Below are 24,639 nucleotides of genomic sequence, written 5' to 3' on the forward strand. Positions count from 1 at the left end.
GAAACCCTTAACTGTTCACAGGTGGTCACAGAAGCTGAAGATTTACACAGCTGGGAACATTTTTTTAAAGCCTGCCTAGGTACAGGCTCCTGTTGAGCCTAGTGACAGGAAGACATTTGCTCAAAACAGAAGTTTTGAGCCCAGGAATGTTTCTGGTTCCTCAATTCCACACTGTCAGTTTTCCACAGAGTACTCTTAGGGGATGCACTCAACAAGCTGCCAGCCCCGAGTCACATCAAAATTGGCGATGGCAGCTAAGGAGGAAATCTAAGTTAAGGACATTAGTTCATTTATTACATTTCCAAGGTAATAAATTACATTAAAATGTAAATTTGCAATTTTTTTTCTTGCTCCTGAGCTTGTCTTTGCTGTATAATCCATACACTGAGTGGAGAAGAAAGAAGCTGATCACAAGCAGTTCTTATTTTAAAATCATAGTATTTGTACTGGTATCTTAAATGCAAGATTATCAATGATCAAAATTGTTCTGTGATTAAAACAGAGCAGACAATGCACCACTAAGAACAGATGAACTTTTTATTAATATCTACCGAACAATACAGAGGAAAAAAAACAAATGGGTATAGCACACCCATGTTTGAACAAACACAACAGAAGGACATAAGAAGAGAACACTACCAACAAAGGTAAGGAACCAAACACAAACAAAGAGGGATTGCACAGTTTGGCATTCAGTATCACCACACGTTGTGAGGTGACAGAACAGAAGAGCAAAGGCTTATGCCACATACTTTAACATGATTTATATAAATTTTTTTTCTCATATAGTTAAACTTTGTCTTATTCTCTATTTTATTTAAATAACTACCAAATTAACAGATAAATTTTCTCTGTGGGTTTGAAGAGAAATGCTTCTTCAAAACAGGGTATTGCTTTGCTTTTACTTGAATATATTTATCACCAACAATATATTCACTTTTAGGTAATAAACAGATAGAATTCTTTCCAGGTAACTAGAAAACTATTTACAACTGAATTCAACTACAAGCCATCTGATGACCTAACATTTTGTATTATAAAATGCTTTTCTCCAGTATTAAGACTGTCATTATAACAAGAATGATTAAACTTTACCTTAGAAAGTTACAGTAGTAAATCTTGCTTTGTTTCAAGTTAGGTTTTCTTTTAAAGAGAGGTACTGAAATTATCTATTCAGATCTGCTGAGTTCCAAAGGCAATCACAGCAGTATGTCACATGAAAATATACATATCTAGAAGGCAAATATCAAATAGAAGTAATTAAATTACTTTACTTGAGCTTTCTTAATAAACTTTAAGATATATTTGTATAAATATATATGTAGACCTAGTATTTATTGAACAATGCAAACAAAAAACAGCATGCAATAAAAAGAAAACATTATAGAGCATGTCAAGTATGCTGAAATCAAGTATCATGGATAACTGAAGGCTGTAATTTCTTTCTTCATTGCCTAAGGAGAAAAAAAGACAAATTAGGAGTCAGTGTGAATACAAACTTAAGAACTCTTTTTAATACTTCATCAAAAGAAGCGAGAACCTGTGCACACAATTGTTAGTAATGCTTTAGCCAATGCATGTGCTACCACCATCACTGTTCTATACTCACTGCCTCCAACACATCCTTATGCACCCAAAATACGAGTAGGCTAGCAAGACTGCAGGGATCTGCATCAGGGACTATGGATCAATGGTGCTTGCAACAATTAGAGAGGAGACAGTTCCCCAAGAGCCACAGCTGAAACTTTTCTGCACTCTGAATAAACACTTGTGAAAGTCTCTGTCTTCATACAGTACAACTTACTCTTGGACTGACTTGTGCAATTCCTCTGAATAGGAAATACTCTTTGGTTAAAGCTCAAAGAAGCAGAAAACAAAGAAAACAAGTTCTGTCACAAAAGCTCACAAGCCCCAAGATAGCAAACATGCTAAATCATGTCATTGTGATAGATGAGAATAGAGTGCATTTTTCAGGAATGGCATCCCTGAATCCAAATAATCCTCACTGTTGCACAGTCAGGGCAAGAGCATCTGATCTGACTCTTTATCAGATGTGTAAGAAGAGATCAAGATGATCAGGACCCAAGAAAAGCAGCTTCCTCACTTTTTTGAGGAAGACAGACACATAAAAGAATTTTGTCTATTCTTACGCATGACCACCTGGAAGACAAATGGATTCAAGGACTTAGAAGCTGAACACTGAATATCCAGCCTATCGAAATCAACTCAACACTGGGAATGTCAGACTGGGACCATGGGTTACTGTGGAATATTTCTGCCAAGTTCTGACAACTTGGAAATCTCTTAGAGGAACAGATTACAGAATTTGACTTGTTACCATTAAACCTTCATAGGCAGGAAGTTCCCCATAAATGAAATTAAAGATGCTTGAGCCGTTCTAGCTGAAAACAATTCTGGTAAGACTAAAGTCTCTTATTCTTGTTATCCCTCATACTTAGTTTCTTTTCAGGAATGGAATGACTACTGTACAAGTGTTACCATGTGTGACTGCCTGCAGGAGAAGAACGAGGAAGTGACAGACTGAGAAAAGCACCCTCCTTTCACAGCCCCCCCAGCACTGAGAAGGTTCTGGAGCAGGAGTGGTGACAGACTGAGGTTAACTCCTTTGAGAGGGCTCTGGGAGGGGACCCATCGACTTCAAGCCTTTTCCTGCTGAAACTGCCAACAGCTAAGCCAAATGCAACAATAGTTTTGCAATGTGGAGAAATGTCTTCCAGATAGTAATGAACAAAGCTTGTAACACAGGCAACTAAGCAGCAATGAGTAATACTAAATTACCATGATGTTCACAGGGCATATGTACATATGCATAACACAGACACCTGTAATAACGACAGAAAGTGCTACAAGACAAAAAAATTACCTTCACTAATTCCTTTTTGTCACCATCTTCCCGATGTTGGTAAATGCACTGGCTGAGGACAGCGTATAGTTTTTCCATGCGAAAGATACTGACGTTCTCCGTTACCACGGCAATAGAATGCAACACTTGCTGAAGAAAAAAAATGGAAACCAGAGTTCAGAATAGCACAAGATAAGTTGCAAACAGAAAAGGTAGGACATGGCACAGGTGTATGGCTAACTTCCCATGTGAAACTTTTTAACTGCTGCCACATAAGTGACTGCACTCTTGGATGTATTCATTGAGTTCTAGGCCTATTATCAAGCAAATAAACAAAAAAACAAAACAAAACAAAACAAAAAAAAAAACCAAAACAAAACCCCGAACAAAAAAACCAGCCCAAACACATGGAGGTTCACCCAGCTTATTATCTGCAACTGAATTTCCAATTCCAAATTCTCTAACACAAGCAGCAAGCTCCAGTGGCACCCATGTTTAGGAATCAAGTTTTCTAGAAGATGCATTTCATGACTGTAGCTCTGTCCTCACAGCTGAAACCTCTGTAAGGACTCCACAGTACCATCTCTCCAGTGGGCAGTACTCCAGAGCACATGCTGTTGGCACGCTGATTCCCTGCAGCTAGGCACAGTTTTGACCCTTTCTCCAACTGTATCCTAGGATAACAGCTTCTCTCCTACAGGGGACTGGAAAAAGCTTGTAATACTGCACTATATGAATGCAAAATTCTGTCACTGGATTTTGAAAGAATTTGAGAAGAGCAGGTATTAGTATTTTATCCAGGATGACCTTTAAGTCAACCTGCTAACTTCAAATTAAAAGTCAACTCTGCTAAAAATCAAGGTACACTTCCAGTTCCTAATAAATCAAAACATGCAAACAGCAAACCAAAACAACCCTCCAGTCCATCATAAAAACTGCCAAGACACTAATAACCAACAGCACTACCACTTGTCAGTGGGCTATTTTAAAATCTAACAATCCCTTTTACATGAAAAATAGAAGATAATCCAGGCTTCTAAAATTTAGTTCACCAAAAGCAAGAACAGCAGTCTATGCCAGATGTGGAAACAACAGTCATAGTCCATTATAGGTTGAATTATTTCACCAGCTATATATCCCTCCCATACTTTGTCTGAAGTGGCATTGGTTAACAACTGACTTAATTTACAGCTCTGTATGTAGCCAGAAAATGTCCTACTTTGGTATTAACAAAATGAAAATTTAAACTTACTTTGAGCTCACAATAATCCACAAACGCTTTCTGTGTGCCAGTTTTCACTGCTTTCCCAGCACATCCCAACTGTTTCCCTTCCACCTGAGAAGATCTTGCACGTGTCATACGGTGTACCCACAGATCTGGAACAACACGAATTTCTTAAGTCGGGATTTCTCTTTCTCTGGAACACAGTATGAGTGAAGGACCCTGTACTTGGAGAAGAGAACCCCTCTGCAACAGAGACAACTGTTACCATTTTCTCTGATAAATGCTTGACACTTTTACCTCTTCTCTGGCAAAAATCTCTGTTCTATGCAAACTAGAAACTTGAACACAAAAAACCAACACTAGACAAAAAGACAGGGGAAAACCAGGGGGAAAAAAATCCTGTTGCCATTACAGCACTGCACTGTAATACTTCAAAGTAATTTAGGTTAGAAAATATCTTACTCTGTAAATACTAGGACATAACTCTTCTATTCCACAGATGACCCTGAGTGCACACTGCTTGAAGTACAGTTTTTTAACTTACACTTCTTACTGCTGGGAAGATCCTCATGCAATAAAAGAGAGCCAATGATTGTTTTTCAGTTAGGTACCATTTAAAAAACAAACTGCAGAATCAGAAATGCAGCAGCTGCAGAAATACACGAGTTTGGTTGGCATAACTTGAGGGGCAGCACCATTACACAGAAACACTGTGCACTGACTTGAGAGACAACTGAGAACAGAAATCAAGAAGGCTAAAACCTGGTAGGTAGTGTAACCCTCCTCAGGAAGAAGGGGGTAAATGACCTGTTTGATCTTTCACTTACCATTTGAACCTCTGTCTTCAGAAGTACCAGCTTTTTGGCAATCTGGCATCTCACTCTGCTCTCTTTGGTCTGAATGGTCTCTCTTTTTTCCAGGAGATTTACCCACAAGGGGAACTCTCTCTCTTTCATTTTCTGTCCCATTTTTCTGTCGTTCTTGAAGCACATTTTCATGTTCTTCAATAGGAGCATCCTGAGTGGATGCAAATTCAATGCAATCTGTGTTAGACTCTTCATTACTCTCTACTTCATTTTGGTCTTCAGGAATTTTATTCTCTTTATTGAACTGAATATTCCTCCTCTTCGCTGCAATACTTGGAGACTCTCTATTCCTTCTGCGTTTTCTTCTTGACTTATCTACAAAGAGGTACAAGCAAAAGTAATCCAAAACATTACCAAAACAAGAAGCACACTCATCTTACTTGTCTGACAAGGAAAATGACCAAATAAGCTTAAGTACCACTGCTCATCTCCCCAGACATGTGTCTAGAGAAAAAGCTGCATTTTAATGGGGTCAGTTAGCTACTAGATTTTAAAAAAATCCAGCTACAGAATTTAATTCACAAAACCATCAGACTTCAAGATGTTATGAACACATAAGTCTTACTTTAGACAGGAAGTCTTAGTGCAAAGCAAGACTATTAGGTGACTTAGTAAGTGAAATGTGAACAACAGAAACACATTTGGACATGAGTCCTCAGAATCTGTAAACTTCACAAGGTCAGACACATTGGGAAGAACTGAAGAGGCACTTTAAAGGGAGTATTTGCTGGAGAAAAAAATCTTCCACAGATATTTACACCTCATAAGCTTTCTGATTCAGTAAGCCTTGCTTAATAAAACCATGTCATTTTGCCCACCATTCTCTGTACTCATGGAGTACCACACAAGGCCTGTGGGTCAAGTCAGTGGCAAAATTCCCAGATATGCCAGCAAGACCACGAAATGTCACATCATGTCATGTGTTTGAACTGAAAGAGACCCAAGCCCCCCTCCTCCCTTTTTTTTTTTTTTTCCCATGTCCTTTTAATAAAGGAAAAACTGAAGAAATAATGATCTTTCTTTAAAATGTCAATGATTATTGCTCCCCATTTTTTAACCCTTTCCCCTTCAATTGGAAACCACAGGAATAGAGTTTAATGTTTGAGGGCGATGAAGGGGAAAACACTGTTGCATATAACTAAAAACTAGGTAAGCATTTCGAAACTACCATGTACAACATTTTTGACTTCAGGAGGTAGCAATGTAGGAGCCATTAAATAAAAGTTGGGCCACCAAGGGCAGTGTCTTACAATATCAACCAGCCATTGAACTTGGATTTTACTATCATACTGAATTTATCCCATGTTTTACCTCTGGATTTATCACATGTTTTGCAGCATAATAAAAGTTTAATGCCTCTGGCATGAAGAACCAGGCATCACAGGAACCTGTTAGGTCACAAGAACAGAGGCTTCAGCACCTTCTCCAGAGAAGTGTGAGTAAAACACAACTTGCCTTTAGACCAGGGGGTACTGGCATCCACAGGCCCTGCTGGCATCTGCAGTTTTTCATTACACTTTGGGTCTGTTTCCTTACATCCAGGAGCAGAGTCCTCCTCTGGCATTACACAGAGGTTAGAGGAAGCACAGTCTGACCCTTGCAATGGAGAAGAGAAAGCAAAGAATGGTGTCTTGCATGGCTAGTTACAAATACTGAGACAAGTCTTTTAAATTCTCAGTGTCAAAAAACATACCTCTTTGCTTACGAGATTCTTTGATTTCTTGGCAGCGTTGCTCAAAATCTTCATCCATTTCCTCCCTCACTATGGAATAGGCAGTATCCCTCAGAGCACACGCTCGGTGCCTAAGGAGACGATCTGAAATTTTACAGTCAGAGTTGAGCACTTTCTACCAGCCAGTGAACCCCTTTATTTTGGTTACTTAGGAAGTTTTTTCTCTTGCCATAGGTAGGTTCTGAAAGGTTCTCAGTCAATCTTTTCACCATGCCAACTGATAAGTTATTATTAAAGCAAAAGCAGTAGTTTCCAATCAACATGTCTACCACAATTTCATGCCCAAATAAGTTTATTTGATGCTGCAATGTTCACAGCCTGGCCAGAAAGGCTCTCTAGGGATCTTTTAAATGATCTAATCCCATACCTACTGTACACAAATGACATTCATCAACTTGTACATTTAAAATTTTTACAAATTAATGATAAAACCACATCCTCACCTCCAGGACCTTTAACTGGATTGTACTCCAAAGCATTGCTACAGATTAGATCAATGTCTTTTAGAAAGTCTCTTGCAGTTGGGTACTGGTGCGTGTCAATCTTGGACAGAACTGTGGAGAGGTCCATGGGTTGTTTAATAACAGCCTTGTAATCAGGTACCTACAAAGAAAACATATGTGCTCAGAGATTTAACGTAGCAGCTACCAAAAATAATTCTTTTCATCAAGTCAAATAAAGGACTTCTTAAAAATCCCAATATGACACATCCAAAGATGCAGAAATTACCCAATTAGTTTCTTGAAAATAGAAGGGCTGTTTCAGCTGGCTTTGAAGAGACAGAGTATAAGAAGGAAAATGAAGCAGGGAGGTCAGAAGAATGTGTGGGGCAGAGAAGGGAACTAGCACCCAGAGTGGGACTCACTTCACTTCCTTTCAAAAAATAACAGCAAAAACCATTTCTCAGTAAAGTTGCCCAAGATTCTCTTTGTTTTTGGCAGCAAGAAAAAGGCTGCAGGAATTGCACCTCTGAAGCACCTGTCCTAGGCACCTAGAATGAGACACCTGACCCAGAGGTACCAAACTCTTTATTCAGACAATAGAAGGAGCCTAATGAATAGTTCACAGGGGGACTTCTATGTTTGTTTAGATTATTCAGATCTAGAAACTACAAGGAAAGGAAATAAGTCAGTGGACATTTGGGGAAACAGAACCTTGTGGAAAATCAAAGCTATCTCAAATCTTCAGCTTGGAAGTATGTGCCCCAGCCTACACTTATTTAATGAATTAAATGAGAAGCATGTGGGAGGAAGAAAAAACTACACAGCCTTTATGGTTGATCTTATACCAAGGAAAGCCCCCTGAGAACAGAATCTGAAAATCTGACAAATTGCTGCTTCTACTCCTGTTCTTGCAAGAAACTATTGAGAGATAATTAAAGAGCTTTAGGCTTTATTAAAAAACCCTTGAAGTATTGTTTATAATTACAGAGAAAAAGAGCACTCTCCTTTTTAGTGCTATAATACACTTACATATCAAAGCCTTTTCACAAGCAAACTGTGTTGGCATTTGATATAATTTGGACTTGGACTAGATAATCTTTGTTGGATGACCCTTCTAATGGAAATACTCTAATTCACAGAAATTTCTAATGGAAATAATGGAAAGTTTTTAAGAGGTTTTAGAAGGAACACAGGGACTTCAGCAAACACTCAAATAACAGACATTTGATGACCCGAAGAGTCAAAAAATATAAAAGCAAAACAAAAATTCACTTCCTGTATCCTGGAGATTCATAATACTAAATGAGACATATATGACATACTACACTAAAGACAAAAATCAACCTTCCTAGAAAGAACACATGAACACCAAGGAACCCACACACAGAGAAATTGTGAATTCACGCAGGTATAACGGGGTTGCAGGTCAACACTAATTTACCTCCTCTAGGTCCACTGGCTTTGTGAATGCCCTGAAACGTCTGTCAATGACAAGTCTGTGAGTCACATCCCTTAAATAAATCCTCAGTTCACGCAAGGTGTCCTCCTCCTGCTCCTCCAGTTGTTTTATTTCTTGCTCTGTCAGCTGTCGAGGCTTAGGTGGCGGAGCTACAGGCAGAACTTCCAATGACTGCCGAGCTTAAATTAATTGGAAAATTTTAGTCAATTGATGGTACTCAAATACAAGAACATGAAAAATAATTGATAGATAATTACCCCCAAAGGATGCACTGTATTGTATTAGCTGTTAACTTACTGCTAGCAAAGTTTTATGTTTTGAATATCCTCACCTGAGTTGTTTTTTGATGGAGGAGGTTCAGCAGCTTGCTTCATAACTAAGTCCTCAAAAAAACGTTTTCTTTCAGCACAGGTAGGCCACCGGATTTTGAAAACTTCTTCACTATCATTGTTAAATAAAGCTTTTATCTAAAGCATAAGGAGAAAAGGTATTTCAGATATAAGGCCACACACATTTTTTACATTGTATTCCAAAAAGGTGAGTACCTTTCTAAACTAAACCGAATACTTATCTGGGTAAGAAAAGCTATATAAAGTCATCTTCTTGGCTTTAAAAGGCTAAATTTTCATAGCATTAATTAAATTAATTCAATTAAAACCACCTGCTCTGAGGAATAATACTGTCTAGAGCTTAGACTCTATGAAAAAAAATGTGATAAACCTCTGAGAGAGTTGACCATCACCACTTCCAAGGCTGGTTATTTTATATTTACCTGCCTTTCTGTTCTTTAGCTTGAATCTTTATGGTAGCTATAGGGGAACGGGCAAGGTTCAACACACAACTGTCAGCTTTTTGTTAAGGTGGCTTTTAAAATTTTATTTTTAGTTAATTTAAATGAAGTGTCTAAAGTTGCACATTTGCAGGTTGTATTCTGTTTTTCCATCTCTATTAACAAAGGGCATGCAAGTAATTTCATTCCTTATTTTGGAAAGCATTTATTAACAGCACAAAAATTTTTGCTACCAAAGCAAAATAATCAGAGCATTATATTCATTATATTTACATTTTGAACACCTTCCTTTAACACTCTGATGTTGTTTCTGAAATCCCAGTGCAGCTTGAGGGGAGGGAGGTAGTTGTACTAGCACAAATGTCTAGAAAGCCCAGTAGGTAGTCTTACTGATTTTTTTTAAGGAAATTAAACTAAAATTGATTAACTAAACAACTAAAAATTGATTTCCAAGTTACTTAAATGGAAATTGGACTTTATCTTTCCAGTATGTCAAGTTTTCACGTACCAGATGTAAAAAGAAACTGAAATAATAATGAAATTATTTTAATCTGAAACTACATTCCATCAGTAACAGTGTGACCACTGTACTTTTTCAGTAAAAATATCTTTCACTTTTCAGTAAAACAATCCTATTATTCCTATCTCAAGCACTGTATATTCTTTGCTAAGCACACACCTCACCATCTTGCAGTCACCAAACTGACTGCCTGAAGCAAATTTGTACATCTGTCTAATAAGCAGCAGTGTGTGAGAAGGGTGAAAGAGTTGGGTTGAAGTCAATCGTTTTACTCAAAAAACGATTTAGACAAATGCTTTCAGCATTGTTTCATCTAAGCAAAATTTTAAAAGACTTTTAAGAGGGCTTGGGTGCCTAAATAGTAACAGTATGAATTCACTTTAGAGTGGCACAGCATTCCCAGTCTTCAAGGAGTTATGAACTAACAAGCAAAAAAGGAAGAGTAAAAAAAGTATTGATAAATACCTCTTCTGGGAGATCTCCATGTTTCACATCTGTTGTTGCAAGGAGCAGAACCGGAGCAAACGTTGGGATGTTCTGCAGTAGTGTTGTAAAAACAGCTTTCACTGTAGGTCCAACAGTCTCCCACCACAAAGGGATTTGTGGGACATAAATAATACTTGGTGCTGTTCTTTGAGCTTCTCGCATCAACTGGCAAAATGAAAGCTCAGATAAGAAAACTACATCCTCTAGAACAGGGTACTAAATAACTACCCATCAAACTATCTTATGAAATAGGAATACATGAAGCTAAAACACCAGGACAAACCAGTAAATTAACTACTCCTTAACAATAAGGTAAAATTTTCACTTTGACTCAAACACAGACATGGCTACACAGACTTGAATCTCTGCCCAATTTCAAAACTATTTAGGTGTAAGAAGTGTAAGGTGTAAGAGAACTCTTAAAGAGCCTCAGCAGTCAGCCAGTCTGGTGGTGTGCCTGAAAAAAACAAGACTAGCCCTTCAGCAAAATGTATTAGCCTGGAGAAATTGCCACACAACTGCAACCATACCAGTATCAGTTCAGAGCAGGCACGTACCCAACACAGACAAACAAAGACCTGTCTGAGAAGCCTGCTTACAATGCATAAATTCGAGCATTGTAACAGGTGACCATTGTTTTGTCTGCCTGAGGAGCTAAATCACAACTTCTTAATACCAAAGGATCCATCAGACCAGATGATATGCTTTGGAAGAGCACAAGCCACTGCTTACAGATGGCACCTCAATCGCAGGAGACAAAATGCATCTACTGCCAGAGGGAAGTGACAAACTTCTCCACGTGCCCTCTCAGATTAACAATATTCAGAGAGTTTCCTGTCAAAAGGTGGGAAGCACACATGGTACACCCAGGCAGTCACTACACAGGGTAGTCCACAGATGCAACCATCACATAACAAAAGGAAAACTGCTCCTCCTGTGTGACAAACCAGCCATGGAATGTGTCTGTCCTGACTCCTACAGCTCTCCAGTGCTGCTACTAAAGGTCAGAATATTTTAATACAGCAATGCCAAACAATAACACGTATTCCCTGCTTAAAACTAAAGAAGAAGGAAATCACCACTAAATTTGGTTGTATTTAAATTTTCCGAGTGATGGAAAGTACACCAGTGTAACAATCTAAGGGTTAGATGAATTTTAATTCCATTACTGCATGTACTGCAGTGCTGCAAGCTGTACAGGTAAAAAAAGAAGCCTTTTCCCCCCCAAACTTTGAGTGTCCTATGAAGACAATAAAAAATAGGCCTTCAGAAAGTGCATGATGCCTTCAGGCTGATACAGACCCATCTACTGAGAGCACAGAGGCTTAAGAAGCAATGAAAACTTCTTGGATCAGACACGGACCAGTAGGATTTTTTGCCAGAGAGTGCTTTATTAGCAGCACCTCTCATCTTCCCCAGCTGCAACACCCTGGCTACTTCTTTTCAAATAGAAAACATGACTATGTATAACATCCTAATACGGTATCATTCCATCTAGAAAAAAAGTGGATTTCCAGACAGAAATAAACATAACAGCATATTCCAACCAGGCCTCCTCCACTAACAATGAATTGTGCTTATTTCCCAAGTTTATATACAGTTTATGACTCCTACCAGATTAATGACAAAAAAGATACCTGTGCACATGTTTCTTCTGGAGAAGTGATGCTCACAAACAAGGCAGGCAGGTCTAGTGTATAAACGGGAAACTTCTCCAGGGCGTGGATTACTGCAGGTGCCAGATGAAAAGCCTGCCCACACCCTGGATCTTCAACTAACAAGAACCGTGGCCTGAAAGATGTTGGCTGGCAACGAGGATTTCTACAACAGCAGGAAGAAAACAAGTTTAAAAACAAGTGATCAATAGGCACACACATGTTCAAGTTTTTTCTTACATGCTTTTTTTTTTGTATATACAGTCCATATTCCACCAAATAATAAGCTGGTCTGTGATCAGGAAGACTATCAAAACCTATTTTCTCAAAAACTGGTACCATGCCTCCACTAAGAAATCCTGCCAGTCCCCAGCATGTCTGACATTCCTTTAGCTGGGTTAAGTCAGAGCTCTTAAATCCTTCAGTGAAGCTGTCCAGCCAAATACACACACACAACTGGTCAGTGACCTGATAGGGGGCAGAACATCAACTCTTTCTTTCTAAGCACAAATCAATCTGGGTCTCTTCACCCCACGCACACAACCATTTTCAATGGGTCTTGACTTTAAGTAACTAAGATCTCTACACCTACTAAGTTTAGCTAAAATTTGGCTGTAGTGCCTGGAGATGGTAAGGAAGAAGCAAACCAACATTTCTAGAAAAAAAACCTAACACAGGCACTGAAACACATAAGCTGTATCTGAAGAAGCACACAATTGGCTTGGTTAAATTACTTCTATGGTTTCCTCTTTGAATTGTCTATTAACTTCCTAATCATCTTGTTTTATGAGCATGAAACACACTTGTGAAGAGGTTTGTGGGTTTTTCTACCTCAAGACTGTTGTACGTTTACTTGCTGAAGTCAAAGATCATAGAGACCAAGCTCAGCAGGTCACATTTTCTGGACAGCACAGCAATAGAAAGGGAGAAGAATAACTGACCCAGCAGTGATGACAATAATCTAGTGCTTCAGCTGTTGATTTATACAACTGCCACAATAAAACATCAAAATATTAACAAACTCTGCAGGTTGAAGGTACAAAATGCTGACACTGTTTTTCTCACAGTGTTTTAACAAGCCATTTTTCCATTTCATTTCTGATTTAACAATCTTGGAAGGCAGAAAGGCAAAAGACGGCTACACAAATCCTTAGGATTTTTTTTAAGCTAAAAGGGCAGACAGCACATTTTAGGTCTTGAACCTTTGGATTAAATCAACACGTTCTAATAATCTGTTTGATTTAGGCAAATGGGGCTGGGCCAGTCAGTGTGATGGGCCAGACAGTGTATTCAATTAGAACATTAATACCCAGCTGGATTACCACATTTACTTCTTGCAAATACTGACCAACCCCCCCACACCCATCACTCTATCCAGAACCTCTTACAACAAAACAGTTTACAGACCTGGACATCTTAAAAATGGAAACATAAAGGGGACAAACAAGACCTGTTTAAAGTGAGGAATTCTGCCTTTTCACGATCAGGCTTTTTACGAGTTGGATTCTCTTCAAAGATTGATGGTGATTCCTCTTCACTGTCAATCACATCATTTCCTAAAATAGGATTTAAAGATAAGAGCTTTGTTGACTTTCCTGAATAGTTCAAATCTCACTCTTGCACTAATACATCTTTGCAATCAGTGCAGGAAACCATTCTCTTGTATTTCATTTGAAAGCAAATGATGAATGCCATTTTCATATAGGGTTCATTCTACCACAGATGTAAGGAGATTGCACAGTCCCTACAAAGCTGTCCAATGTTCCACAATTTGTATCAGGTTTCTCTGACAAAAACTTGGGAGTTTTTTTCCCCTTGGAATAAATTTAATTAGGAACAGCTTCTGTACTTCCTAGACACCTGAAAAACCCAATGAGACCACTGCTTTTTGGAACAGGTTCTTGCACCAGATGTGAAGGAATTAAGTGAATGTAATGACCATAGACTTCCATTTGTCCAGAACTAGTGAGAGTATAAAGACCAATACAACTTCTAAATGAGGCTCCTCAAAGATCACAAAAGGAGGAGATAACGGGAGGTGGACAACAGAGAGGAGGCACAATTATCCACCTCCCAGCCCAATGCTTTCATTGTGTTGGTGGGTCTCTGCTTCTGTTTCATCAATGCAAACAATCCCAGCTCTAAAGGGAGAACACTCTCCAGAGATTAGCACAGCAACTATTCACAGACATCCATTAATCAAGACAGAGTGTATCAGTATCAGTTTGTTCTCACCAACTGACAAACTAAACCTGATCAAGGCTGAGGTAGTCAGGAGCATGAGCTCACCTATGCTGTGGAAGCCAAGCTCTAAAGTACAACTACTAAAACAGTGCATATTGCAAGTCATAGCTCCCATCCAACACTCTGCACATCCAGGTTATGAAACTGAACTGTCATTATGGCTGAGAGGTTTGTGTGTGTTATTGCACATATCAGAAGCTTTTGCTTTGGGAGAATTTTAAATGAGTGGATGTTGTTGTTATACCTTGCTGTTGGTCCTTCTTCAGTGCAAGCTCTGCGTGGGGAAATACTCTCTGTAAGGCTTGCAAAATTCTTTCCAACGTGTTTTCTAACAGTGGTTTTAAAATAGGTGATAGGGCTCGCCCAGGTGAAGCCACAGACCTCTGTGAAGCTGGAACAGTCTTCTGCATGGCCATGACAAAATCTTTTGCTGTTATTTTAATGGAAGCGATGTCCAACTGCAGTTTCTCACTCCTCTCATAGATCTGAGGGTAGCGGCGGCGCAAAGCACAGAGTGCAGCTTCAGCACACAAGGCTTTAATATCAGCACCACAGTATCCTAACGAACAAAACAAGAATCAAATGTTTTGCCAGGCTCAGGTAACACCAAAGTCAAGGCCAAGATTTCTGAAGTGAAACAATGAAAGACTTCGCATGCAGCCAAAAATTAACAGGGTAAAGATAATTTAAAGAATTACTGCACTGCAGGGAAGTTTTGACATGTGCCTCACAGCCTGATATCTTGCACTAAGGTAGCGGCCCCCTAGTCAAAACTTTACTCCTGGGAAAGATGGCCTAAACTCATTCAGTGTTCTGAGAAGAAAAGAAAACCAAAAGCAGCATCTGTCTTGGTTTGCTCCCAAAACATGCCACTGCCTTGCTCTACAACAAGGCACAACAGCTCAAGTACTGCCTGGAACAAACTCCAGTTCCCCACGACTCAAGTGCTGCAGTAACCTACAGTGTTTTCAAACTCACCAACACATTTCTCAGCCAGCTCTTCAAGAAACTTGTCCAATGGCTTCAGGGTCCAGTCTCGTGTGTGAATTTTGAAAATCTCCTTTCTTGCCTGAAAATGAAACACTTGCATTTTAGTTTGTACTAAATTTTCTCTTAAAACAAACACAACACAAAATCCCCCAAACCCTCACACTAATATAAATACTTTTTTAATCTGCTAAACTCTGAAGTATTTTAAGGGTCAGTTAATATGCTGTTTTTTCAAGCAGGAAATTTCCTGGTTCTAAATTTGTTATATTAAACTCTTGCTGAGGGCTGCAATGAAGTAAAAGGCACCTACATCTTCCATAAAAAGTGAGTTTTCACAAGTGTGAGATCCAGAACAAAACACTGCAGTAAAAAACCCCAAACTTAACTGGAAACAGATTTTTTACAGAGAATTCTCTCAAATTCAGTAAAATTTCATGGTGGCAGTCCCATTAGTTCATCAAATTTGCTCTTCTGACAGCTCATGGAAAGAAAACAGTCCTAGCAACTCCATTCCCAGTTGCTACTGTTACTAGTAAGCAGAACAATAATTATGACTCAAATTATTGTCACTCATCTAGAAAATGTCAAATGCTGCCTATCTCCATCTCTGGTCTTAGCAGGACTTTTACTGAAGCCTTTCGTGGTACGGACTAATTATGGCAGATTTCTAAAATTCTTCCACAGTGGGGAAGTGTGTATTAGATCTGTTTCATGGCATCTCCTCTCCTGTTACTGAGAACAGATAAAAATGGGAGAAAAATGTTTGTGTTAAATACACTGCTTAGTGCACTTTTACCAGCATTCAATTCAGCATTTTCCAAAAAGTGCTAAGAAAAAGAACTATCAGTGATAGCCAGAAAGAAACACTGCATTCCAGTTTTGCTTGCTACCCCCACCAACAATATTTTTTTTCACTGCCAATTGTCATTGATCTAGAAGCTTCCCTAGTTCTGCACCTGTGCAGTGGCTTCACATTTTTGTTCAAATCCAAGTCACCAAAAAATAATTCTTGTCTGGACACCATTTCTTTCAATTTCACAATGCTACAGTAGTACTCCTTAACTAATTCTCATAAAGTCATTTTTAAACATTTTGGAGACTAACAGCACCCCGTTCTCCTCGCTGAGTGCAGAGAACCCAAAACTAATAATCAGAGGACTAGCTACCTATAACAACCATCTTAATGATACATATTCAGTGCCAGGTCTGCCCTGCACAGTACAGCACAGTCTCTCTTGAGGGCCCTCTTTTGTCCAAGTGGTACAATACTGAGGAGACTTCCACTACTCCACAATCCTGCCGTGTTGCAGGGGTTTGTTACAAAGACAGACTCTGCCACATTAAGCACTGAAGTTGAGCTGAAGTTCTGACCTCTTTGTTTGGCAAGCCGAAGAGAAACTCTCGATCAAAGCGTCCTGGTCTTCGCAGAGCAGGATCTATAGAATCCAGCCTGTTGGTGGCTCCAATCACCACAACCTCTCCTCTGCTGTCCAAGCCATCCATAAGTGCCAGAAGTGTTGCTACAACAGAGCTAAGAGAAGAATATGGTTTTATTTAGCAGTTAATTTTCTTCAGTTCCATGTAATCATCAATGCTCACTGAGAAAGGACAAGCTCTTATTGATAAAATGCTGACAAGAAAAAGACAAGTCATTTTAAACATAACAAAATAGATAAGGTAACACAGACCTTGTGCTGTTATCAAGTTTAGTGAATTGTTTTTAATTACTATTTAAAGATTATCTGAAATTAAGTAGTACTGAATTACAGGTGGTTTTCAGGATAAATGAATATGTCACATCAAGTTAAATAGGTTGGGTCTTCTTTTCACAAAGAACAAGCAGCTTCTATGTTGATACAAAACATGTCCTACCTATGAACCTGGTCTTGTTTACTAGACCGTACAGGAGCAAGGCCATCGATCTCATCAAAGAAAATAATTGAAGGTCGCATCTGGTAGGCCTACAGTGAAAACACAGGAATATTGACATCAGGAAAACAGCACTATTTGAGGAGAAATGCACAAACAGCACTCTGGTTGCAAAGTCACTGGAAGCAGATTTTTCAGACCATCAGGGATTTCTACTCATTGATCTAAAGTAGTGAAGTGTCTTGAGTAACAGAAGGCAGGAGCATAGGTCAACCCACTGAGATGGGTGACAGGAAACAAATCACACAGCTGGTTTTTACAGCTATTTGGCAACCACCAAGAACAGAGCTGGGACTTAATTCAATTACAGGTTCTGGGAACAACCTTTGTTGCCAGTTTCAAAATAACCATGCTTTCAGCCTGCATTTGTTTCCCTCTGATCAAAAGTCACCACTTCTTGAAACCTTTTTTGCTGCTGTTTGAATTTTTCTTTCCTGAGGCAAGGAGCTGGGGGAGTGTGTTGCTTTGCAAGGTGCTCTTGACTGCTTTACTCATTTTTCCTAATGCATCTCAAGACTTCAAGCCTCTAAAAATGTTACTGAAAAAGGAAACACTGACAATCCCGCTTCAATGGAAGGAGTTGACAAAAAAAGAAAAATAATTGTTCTTCAGCACAGAAAGTTAGCTACAACTCAGACAGAACACAATGCACATTTTGACCATACCTGATCAAATAACAAACGGAGCTGTCGTTCTGATTCCCCGACCCATTTACTCAGGCAGTCAGCACCTTTTCTCATGAAAAAGGCTACTCTCCTGTCACCTTGGCTACATTCATTAGCAAGTGCACGAGCAACTAATGTCTTTCCAGTCCCTGGTGGGCCATAGAATAGACAGCCTCTGCAATTAAAAAAAAAAAAAAAATTCACATGAGAAAAATATCACAGAAAAGTTCCTGTTACCACCCTTATCCCTGAAGTACACAACTGTTCTCTCCTAAACAAAGCTCTCGTTTGTTATACTTTTGAAGTTACTGAAACCAAAGAATCCAAAGCCCTATTTCAATATACCATGACTGACTGTTGATGGCCCAGAATATGTAAATCTAACAATTAAGTCTCTAATAATTTCATTTCATAACACAGAACCCATTCAGCTGTGTAAAAAGTGGACAGATGCATTTTTTTAGCCCAAGCACAATGAGCACTGCAAGGTTCTAGTTACAACTCCAATCAACTGTAAAACTGACACTGGAATTCTTGGAAAAAGAGTTGGTGGAACTGACAATTGGACTTTCACAAAACCAACTGCAGTTGACTACCACTTACAGACTGATCAAGTCCACTTGTATGCAGAACTCAAAACCATTCCAGCTCCCCTTTTTTGATGGCAAGACACTTAAAACATAGTCTCACCTGTTTAAAAATTACTTTTTTCTGCTGCTAAATAAACCCCAAAAGCATCAACACTTAAAACGCTGAAGCATGGAAACATAACAATACTTCAGTTGAGTATTTTCCTGAAAATAGGTGAACTAGAATTAACAGTTTTAAATGGCATCCCTTACCTTGGAGGTTGAATTTTGAACCTCTCAAAGACTTCTGGATAAAGCAATGGAAAAACAACCATCTCTTTTAAAGCTGAAATGTGGTCAGCAAGACCACCAACACCATCAAATCGTACCTAAGATGAAAACAATGGAACAGATTTTAGATGTTAAAGCTGTAACTTTTGATAAAGTTCCATCAGAAATTAGATGTCAGCATGAAGGAAACATTCAAGCCAATTTTCAAACTGCTTGAAATAAAACTGTAAGCCAAGGCAGTAACAGACAGCTCATTACAGTATGAAATACTGTATTTTATAATTACTGAAAATGTCTCACTGACACAAAGCAGTAAACATACTTACTGAACAATCTATTTGCACTGGATCGACATCAGCCAGACTGGCTCCGATTTTCATGTGATCTTTGTGAACTCCCTTTAAGTCACTTTTCCGAAAGTTCACAGGAGGAGACCTGATTTGAATTAAGGAGAAAAGAAAGGTGCTTTCTAACTTACATCTGGATTTTTGATTTTTTAACAATAACAAGTGAATGCAGAAGATCTTATAAATGAGTTTAAACTTCCTGAATTGTTAAATAATTGTTCCAACTGTTTTATGTTTAATGTCCACAAGTAAAGAAAGGAAACTGGTCACTCCAGATATTAAACTGAGTTAATTATTTTAACAACTCTTAGCACTTATAAATATCCATGCCAGTCAACAGAGCATATGTAGGAATACAATCTTAGAACAGGTTATTCCTTATGTGCAGACCATGGATAGATAATGATTTGTGCGAGGAAAACTGCCCCTCCTGACCCCCAAATACATTAATACTTTTCTAATACTTTTAACTTCAATACACAAAAAGTTACAGCCCAAGATGATACTTATTCCAGTTGGTTTTAACATTATGAAGGCTGCCTATCACTGCCAGTCCTTCCCAAGGCCCCTGTGTGCCAGTAGATACTCTGAAAGACATCTGAGACATCAGGCTGAAAACGTATCTGTTAGACTGTTACTAAAACAGTTTTTCTGGAGCATTTGTTAAGAAACCAAATCTTCGTAATTTCCTCTATTTGTAACATCCTCTGTTATAGTGGCTTTCTCTCTGAATCAGCTACTGTAAAGCAAAGGAGTAATAGAATTTTATATTAAGAAATTTCACTGAAGTGTTGCTAGGCCCATTGCCACCTATAAATCAAATTGCTTATTAAAATAAATTCTAAAAATCCAGTTGTAGAGAGTCCAGTTACAGTTGTATCAACACATACGATTGCCAGAATTTAGAAACTGAACAAGAGAAAGATGGTAACACTTCACAGTTAGGAAGATGTAAAGTCCTCCCAAATAATCTCCTTCCTCCCCTGTTCTCCAATTGCATTAACCTTCTTAAATTTCTGTTCTTCCTCTGCCTTTCAAAATCCTCTTCATCATCAGATGAGGAAGAGGAATCACTGCTGGGGATTGTGTGTCTCCGTCTGCAAACATTCAAACAAACAAATAAAAAAAATTAAACACTAAGTAATATCAAAATTTAAGTGATCACTACCTCAGTTTACTTTGAGATCTAGTAAATTTCCAGATTATTGTACTCCTTATGAATCTGATTTCAAACTACATTATGTGATTTTCTTTGCGACACCAAAATTTGATTTTTATTAGGAAGGGAAAAAGTTTAACCGTGTGCAAAGAAATTTCTTAACAAAGTTATTCCTCCTTTTGTCCACATGCTCTCACACACAAATCAAGTTTCACTTGCATTATGTATCTCCTCTGTGAAACAACAACCCTTTAATTTCAAAATTTGGTTTCAGAACTCCCTCCTTCCCTAACTGCCTGTTTTCAAGGATGCTAAATAAAGTGCTCCTATCTAGCAAGGAAAGGCATTAACACTTGCAGGATGCTAAACTTATTTGTCATTACTACTGCAATTTGTAATTTAGAACTTAATTTAGCATTTTTCTTGCTTTAAGTATAGTTTCATATAGAAACTTGAACCAATTTCAAAGAGAAACCAGAAACACTACCTGAGTGTTAAAAAAAAAAATTCATTAATACTTCCATACTCTAACTAAATGGTTTTTAGTTTTAAGAAAATAATTTCCATCCTTCAAGATAAAACTGAGATTTTCAGAGGGAGATTTTGGTTTCAATCCAGAACAAATTAATTCAGTTATATAATCTCATCACCACCACAGAAACTGCATTTTCTAATAAAATCTAATGGCCAGTAAAAAGGATGGGTTTCCCCCCAATATTTGCTTTCTTTATACCCCAGACTACCACAGCAATAACCATACTGTTAATATCTAATTCCCAAAATTAGAGTCCAAAAACCCTTGAAATCACTATTCAGTCACATGAATGACAGAACTACTGAGAAAGAACTACCACGAACCAAACTCATACCTGTTAGTTCCCTTGCATGAATCTCTCTGTCTGACAGGTGAAGACCTGTCTGAAAAATACATCTTACGTTGTCTTGGTTCTGTTGAAAACAGAGCAAAAAAACCTTGTTTTTAACATTATTCCTTTTTAAGAGAAAGCAGGATACTAAAAGAGGCAGAGAATGGGACATGTATCACCCATCTCTAAGTTCTAGGGAAGTTTCAAGGGTGGGGAGGAAGAGGCTATTTTTTAAAATCAGTGCACAATAAAAGCAAAAACATACACACCTGAATTTTAAGAACTGAAAACCACAAGAGTAAAGTCATCAAGCCTATTTAATGACTATTTTTTCAAGGATGCATAGGTAGTATTTGTATTGAAAAACAACAATAAGGATGCCAAAAAGCAAAGAAACAGAATGTGCACAGCATACATGCATTTAAAAAACTGCAGGTAAGATATTTAAATAGAAGTTGAGTGTGTGCACACATTTTCATTCTTAAAAAACCCCATAACAGCTGCACTTCATGCAAGAAATGAGCTTTTAAGAGAAGTTGTGCCTGTAACCTACTTTGCAGTGGAGCTTGATAGCGCTCAACAGTTTTCCTCTGCCGAAAGGAGTAACGCTTTTGAGTGTCCTCACCATCATCTTCTTTGGCTTCACTTTCTTCTGAGGAACCCCCTGCACATCAACATTACATTGCACTGTTTAAGTACTGTTGCAAGTTATATTAAATTCAAAATGCACTACATCCCATGTATTCCCACCAGTCCAAAGCCTTTTCTGCTGTAGGTGCTTTGGACAAACAACAGCCTCTCTTTTCCTTTGAAAACCTGTTCTGAGCTCACTACAGTACAGCCCTAGAGTCTGTGACTGTGGCTTGTGATGTCAGTAGCAGCACAGATTTTTATTTAATAGATAAAAAATACCCAGTAGTTAATCCCATCTCAATTACTCAAGACAAAGCTTTTGGCTAGAGCACAGTCAAGAAAACTTAACACAGACTTAACCAACAATGCTACCTTGATTATCAGCTATTTCTTCATCAGTCCTTTCCATATCAAGGCTTTCCTTGAAAAAAAAAAAAAAAAAAAAAAAAAAAAGAGGAAAGACCAGTCACAAATAAGCAGAAAACCTGTGGGCATATTTGTGCCTATACAGTATCATTATCAAGGCACTCTATATACAAAGATTTAATTATTGTACAACAAGAGAAAACAGAAACATCATTCTGGAACCCAGGATTAGTAAGATTATTAACAAGGGTTTCCACTCTAAGATAGGAATGCAGATCCAAACAAACAAACAAACAAAAAAACTATGAAAGCAAGCTATGACAATGCTTAAAAAGCAAAGTGATTGCCATCCAAAAGGACAGTGGACTAACAATTTAATAAAGCAAAACTAAAACAGAGGAAATACGATTGCTGTCTATCATTTTAACATGAGTTCTTCTTGGGGAAGGGAAATAATTTCTCTATGTGAAATACCCTAATTATACAAAACCAGCAAAATAAATCAGTATCTACTTCTTCTGTGTCAGGGAACTCCTCCAGGTTTCCCATCCTTCGCCGTCTACGCATCTTCTCCATGTCATCCATTTTTTGCAAGACTGCTTCTGCAGTACTAAAATACAAAGTTGACATATGAAAGTAAAAATAGGCAAGTACAGAAAAAGCCCATTTAGAACAGCACACATAATCATCATATTTTAATACAGTGTGCACAACAAAAGCCATTGACACTTAGCTCAATTTTTCAACTCTACTTAAAAATTAGGTCAAAGATTTACTTTTTTATGGAGAGGATTAAGAACAAATGTATGAGTATTTGCAAACATACACTTCTTTCAGGTTTATTTTCCCCTTCTTGCTGAACACAGTAAAAAACCCCAAATTACTATTTTAGTAGGAAAAAAGAATTCTGAAGATCACAGTAAAGTAACAAAGAAATTATGGCAGCGTTTCATAGCTCTTAGGTTGCTCTGCATGATAGCATTGAGCCACTTGGTTCACAGCCTTCTTCAGACAACAGATTGCTTCTCTAGACTGCTATTTAAATTTCATGTTGATTTTCGATGACTACTTATACTACTTATGCTAGACACAACATCTTACTGCTGTTACACTTTGCAAATCTTTCAGAAAACACATTTCAGTTTGGGCTTCACAGAGAGAATTAAGCCACAGACAGGAAGAAACACTTGGATTGCTTCATTTTGCCAGCATCCAACTTTCCTGAGTATCTTAAGTTAAATCTACTGAAAGTCACAACACAAACTGATTGTTTTGGTTCACAACAATCAAACCTACCCAGCCCATAGATATACCAGACCAGGTTGCTCAAAGCCCCATCCTGACCTTGAACACTTCCAGGGAGGGGGGATCCACAGCTACTCCATGCAACCTATTCCAGTGTCTCATCACCCTCACAGTAAGCAAGTCCTTCCTAACACCTGATCACTCAGATATAGCACATACATAGCAGCTCACAGGAAGTCTCAGTCTGACCAGTGAATGCAAGCAGCTCTTGCTGCCAGGAAAAACATTGCCTTTTCCTGTTGTCAAAAGGAGAAAGTCCCTAGCCAATATTTCACCATAATGCAAAGAGTTGCTAATAAGGCTGATCATAGCAGCTTTGCAAGATGGTCAGAAAAACCTCCTTACTCTGTTATAAGTTTGTCAAACAGAACAGATTCATTTGTAGTGGTGTAACGGCTCTGTCGAAGTCTGCAGCTGCGGCGAACCTCCAAATCCCCATTTTCCTCATGGACTTGCTCTGCAGCTTTTGCATCAGCTCTGGTCTTCAGCGTCCTGGACACTAAAACGCAACAATACATAAAACTTTCTGTGATGGAAAATTTGTCAGTCCCTTTATTTCACTCCTGCTCTAGGAAAATGTAAATGACTTTCATTTTAAAAATTTAAATACTGAATTGAAATCTAATTTTGTGATCGCAGCATTCAACTTAAAGTACTTTTGCTTAAACTACATATTTAAAAGCGTGATTTGTATAGCAGCTTTTCAGCAGACTGGAAAGTCAAGCTGATGAAAACAAACACACAGCTTTTGTTCCACGTAGGAGGCAAATTTACTCCTGTTAGCTCTCCCTGGGAAAGTGGAAACAACAAATGCCTACCTCTAAGGTGTTGTCCCTCCATTCATGTAAAATTGTATCTAATAGTTTTTTCTAAAAATTGCTTATGTGAGAAGTCTCTTCTAAAAACGCATGGTTTTGGTACACTGTCTAAGCATGCATTATTTTCATTTTCTGCACCATGACACAAAAGCCCTAGAAGACAAGAAATGCCACAAGATAAACTCCTAAAGAATTCAAAAATCCTTGCTTGCTTTAAAAGAGATCTGCCCAATATTTACCAGACAGCATCCTTTGCTCTGGGTTCATGACTTGTACTATCATTAAAACTGTGGTCAGTGAGAGTAACAGATGTATCGCCATCTCATTTTAAATACAGGTAGGTTTGATCTCATCACCACCGACTATAAGACTAACTGTGAATTCAGTAAATAGTAATTTACATTGCTCAAGGAGAACT

At 38.3% G+C, this 24,639-nt stretch overlaps 1 protein-coding gene across 1 annotated transcript in view; it reads right to left on the reverse strand.

Moving 5' to 3' along the window:
- Positions 1-442: 442 nt before the first annotated feature.
- ATAD2 (ATPase family AAA domain containing 2) overlaps positions 443-24,639 on the reverse strand; it is a 29,364-nt gene continuing 5,167 nt past the window's right edge. Inside the window, exons 4-28 of the mRNA XM_083868872.1 lie at positions 23,749-23,902; positions 22,612-22,708; positions 22,105-22,153; positions 21,653-21,763; positions 21,103-21,181; positions 20,079-20,171; positions 19,054-19,162; positions 18,710-18,825; positions 17,868-18,042; positions 17,146-17,234; positions 16,645-16,804; positions 15,262-15,352; positions 14,528-14,842; positions 13,490-13,595; positions 12,022-12,205; positions 10,364-10,549; positions 8,920-9,055; positions 8,571-8,767; positions 7,130-7,289; positions 6,648-6,770; positions 6,410-6,550; positions 4,916-5,269; positions 4,116-4,240; positions 2,885-3,013; positions 443-1,454 (exon numbers count right to left, since the gene is read on the reverse strand). Coding sequence (XP_083724998.1) covers positions 1,416-1,454; positions 2,885-3,013; positions 4,116-4,240; positions 4,916-5,269; positions 6,410-6,550; positions 6,648-6,770; positions 7,130-7,289; positions 8,571-8,767; positions 8,920-9,055; positions 10,364-10,549; positions 12,022-12,205; positions 13,490-13,595; positions 14,528-14,842; positions 15,262-15,352; positions 16,645-16,804; positions 17,146-17,234; positions 17,868-18,042; positions 18,710-18,825; positions 19,054-19,162; positions 20,079-20,171; positions 21,103-21,181; positions 21,653-21,763; positions 22,105-22,153; positions 22,612-22,708; positions 23,749-23,902 — 3,518 coding nt within the window. The 3' untranslated portion in view covers positions 443-1,415. The remainder of the gene's footprint in view (positions 1,455-2,884; positions 3,014-4,115; positions 4,241-4,915; positions 5,270-6,409; positions 6,551-6,647; positions 6,771-7,129; positions 7,290-8,570; positions 8,768-8,919; positions 9,056-10,363; positions 10,550-12,021; positions 12,206-13,489; positions 13,596-14,527; positions 14,843-15,261; positions 15,353-16,644; positions 16,805-17,145; positions 17,235-17,867; positions 18,043-18,709; positions 18,826-19,053; positions 19,163-20,078; positions 20,172-21,102; positions 21,182-21,652; positions 21,764-22,104; positions 22,154-22,611; positions 22,709-23,748; positions 23,903-24,639) is intronic.

Source organism: Zosterops lateralis, assembly GCF_965231275.1.
Source record: "Zosterops lateralis genome assembly, chromosome: 1".
In the NCBI taxonomy this organism is placed as follows: domain Eukaryota; kingdom Metazoa; phylum Chordata; class Aves; order Passeriformes; family Zosteropidae; genus Zosterops; species Zosterops lateralis.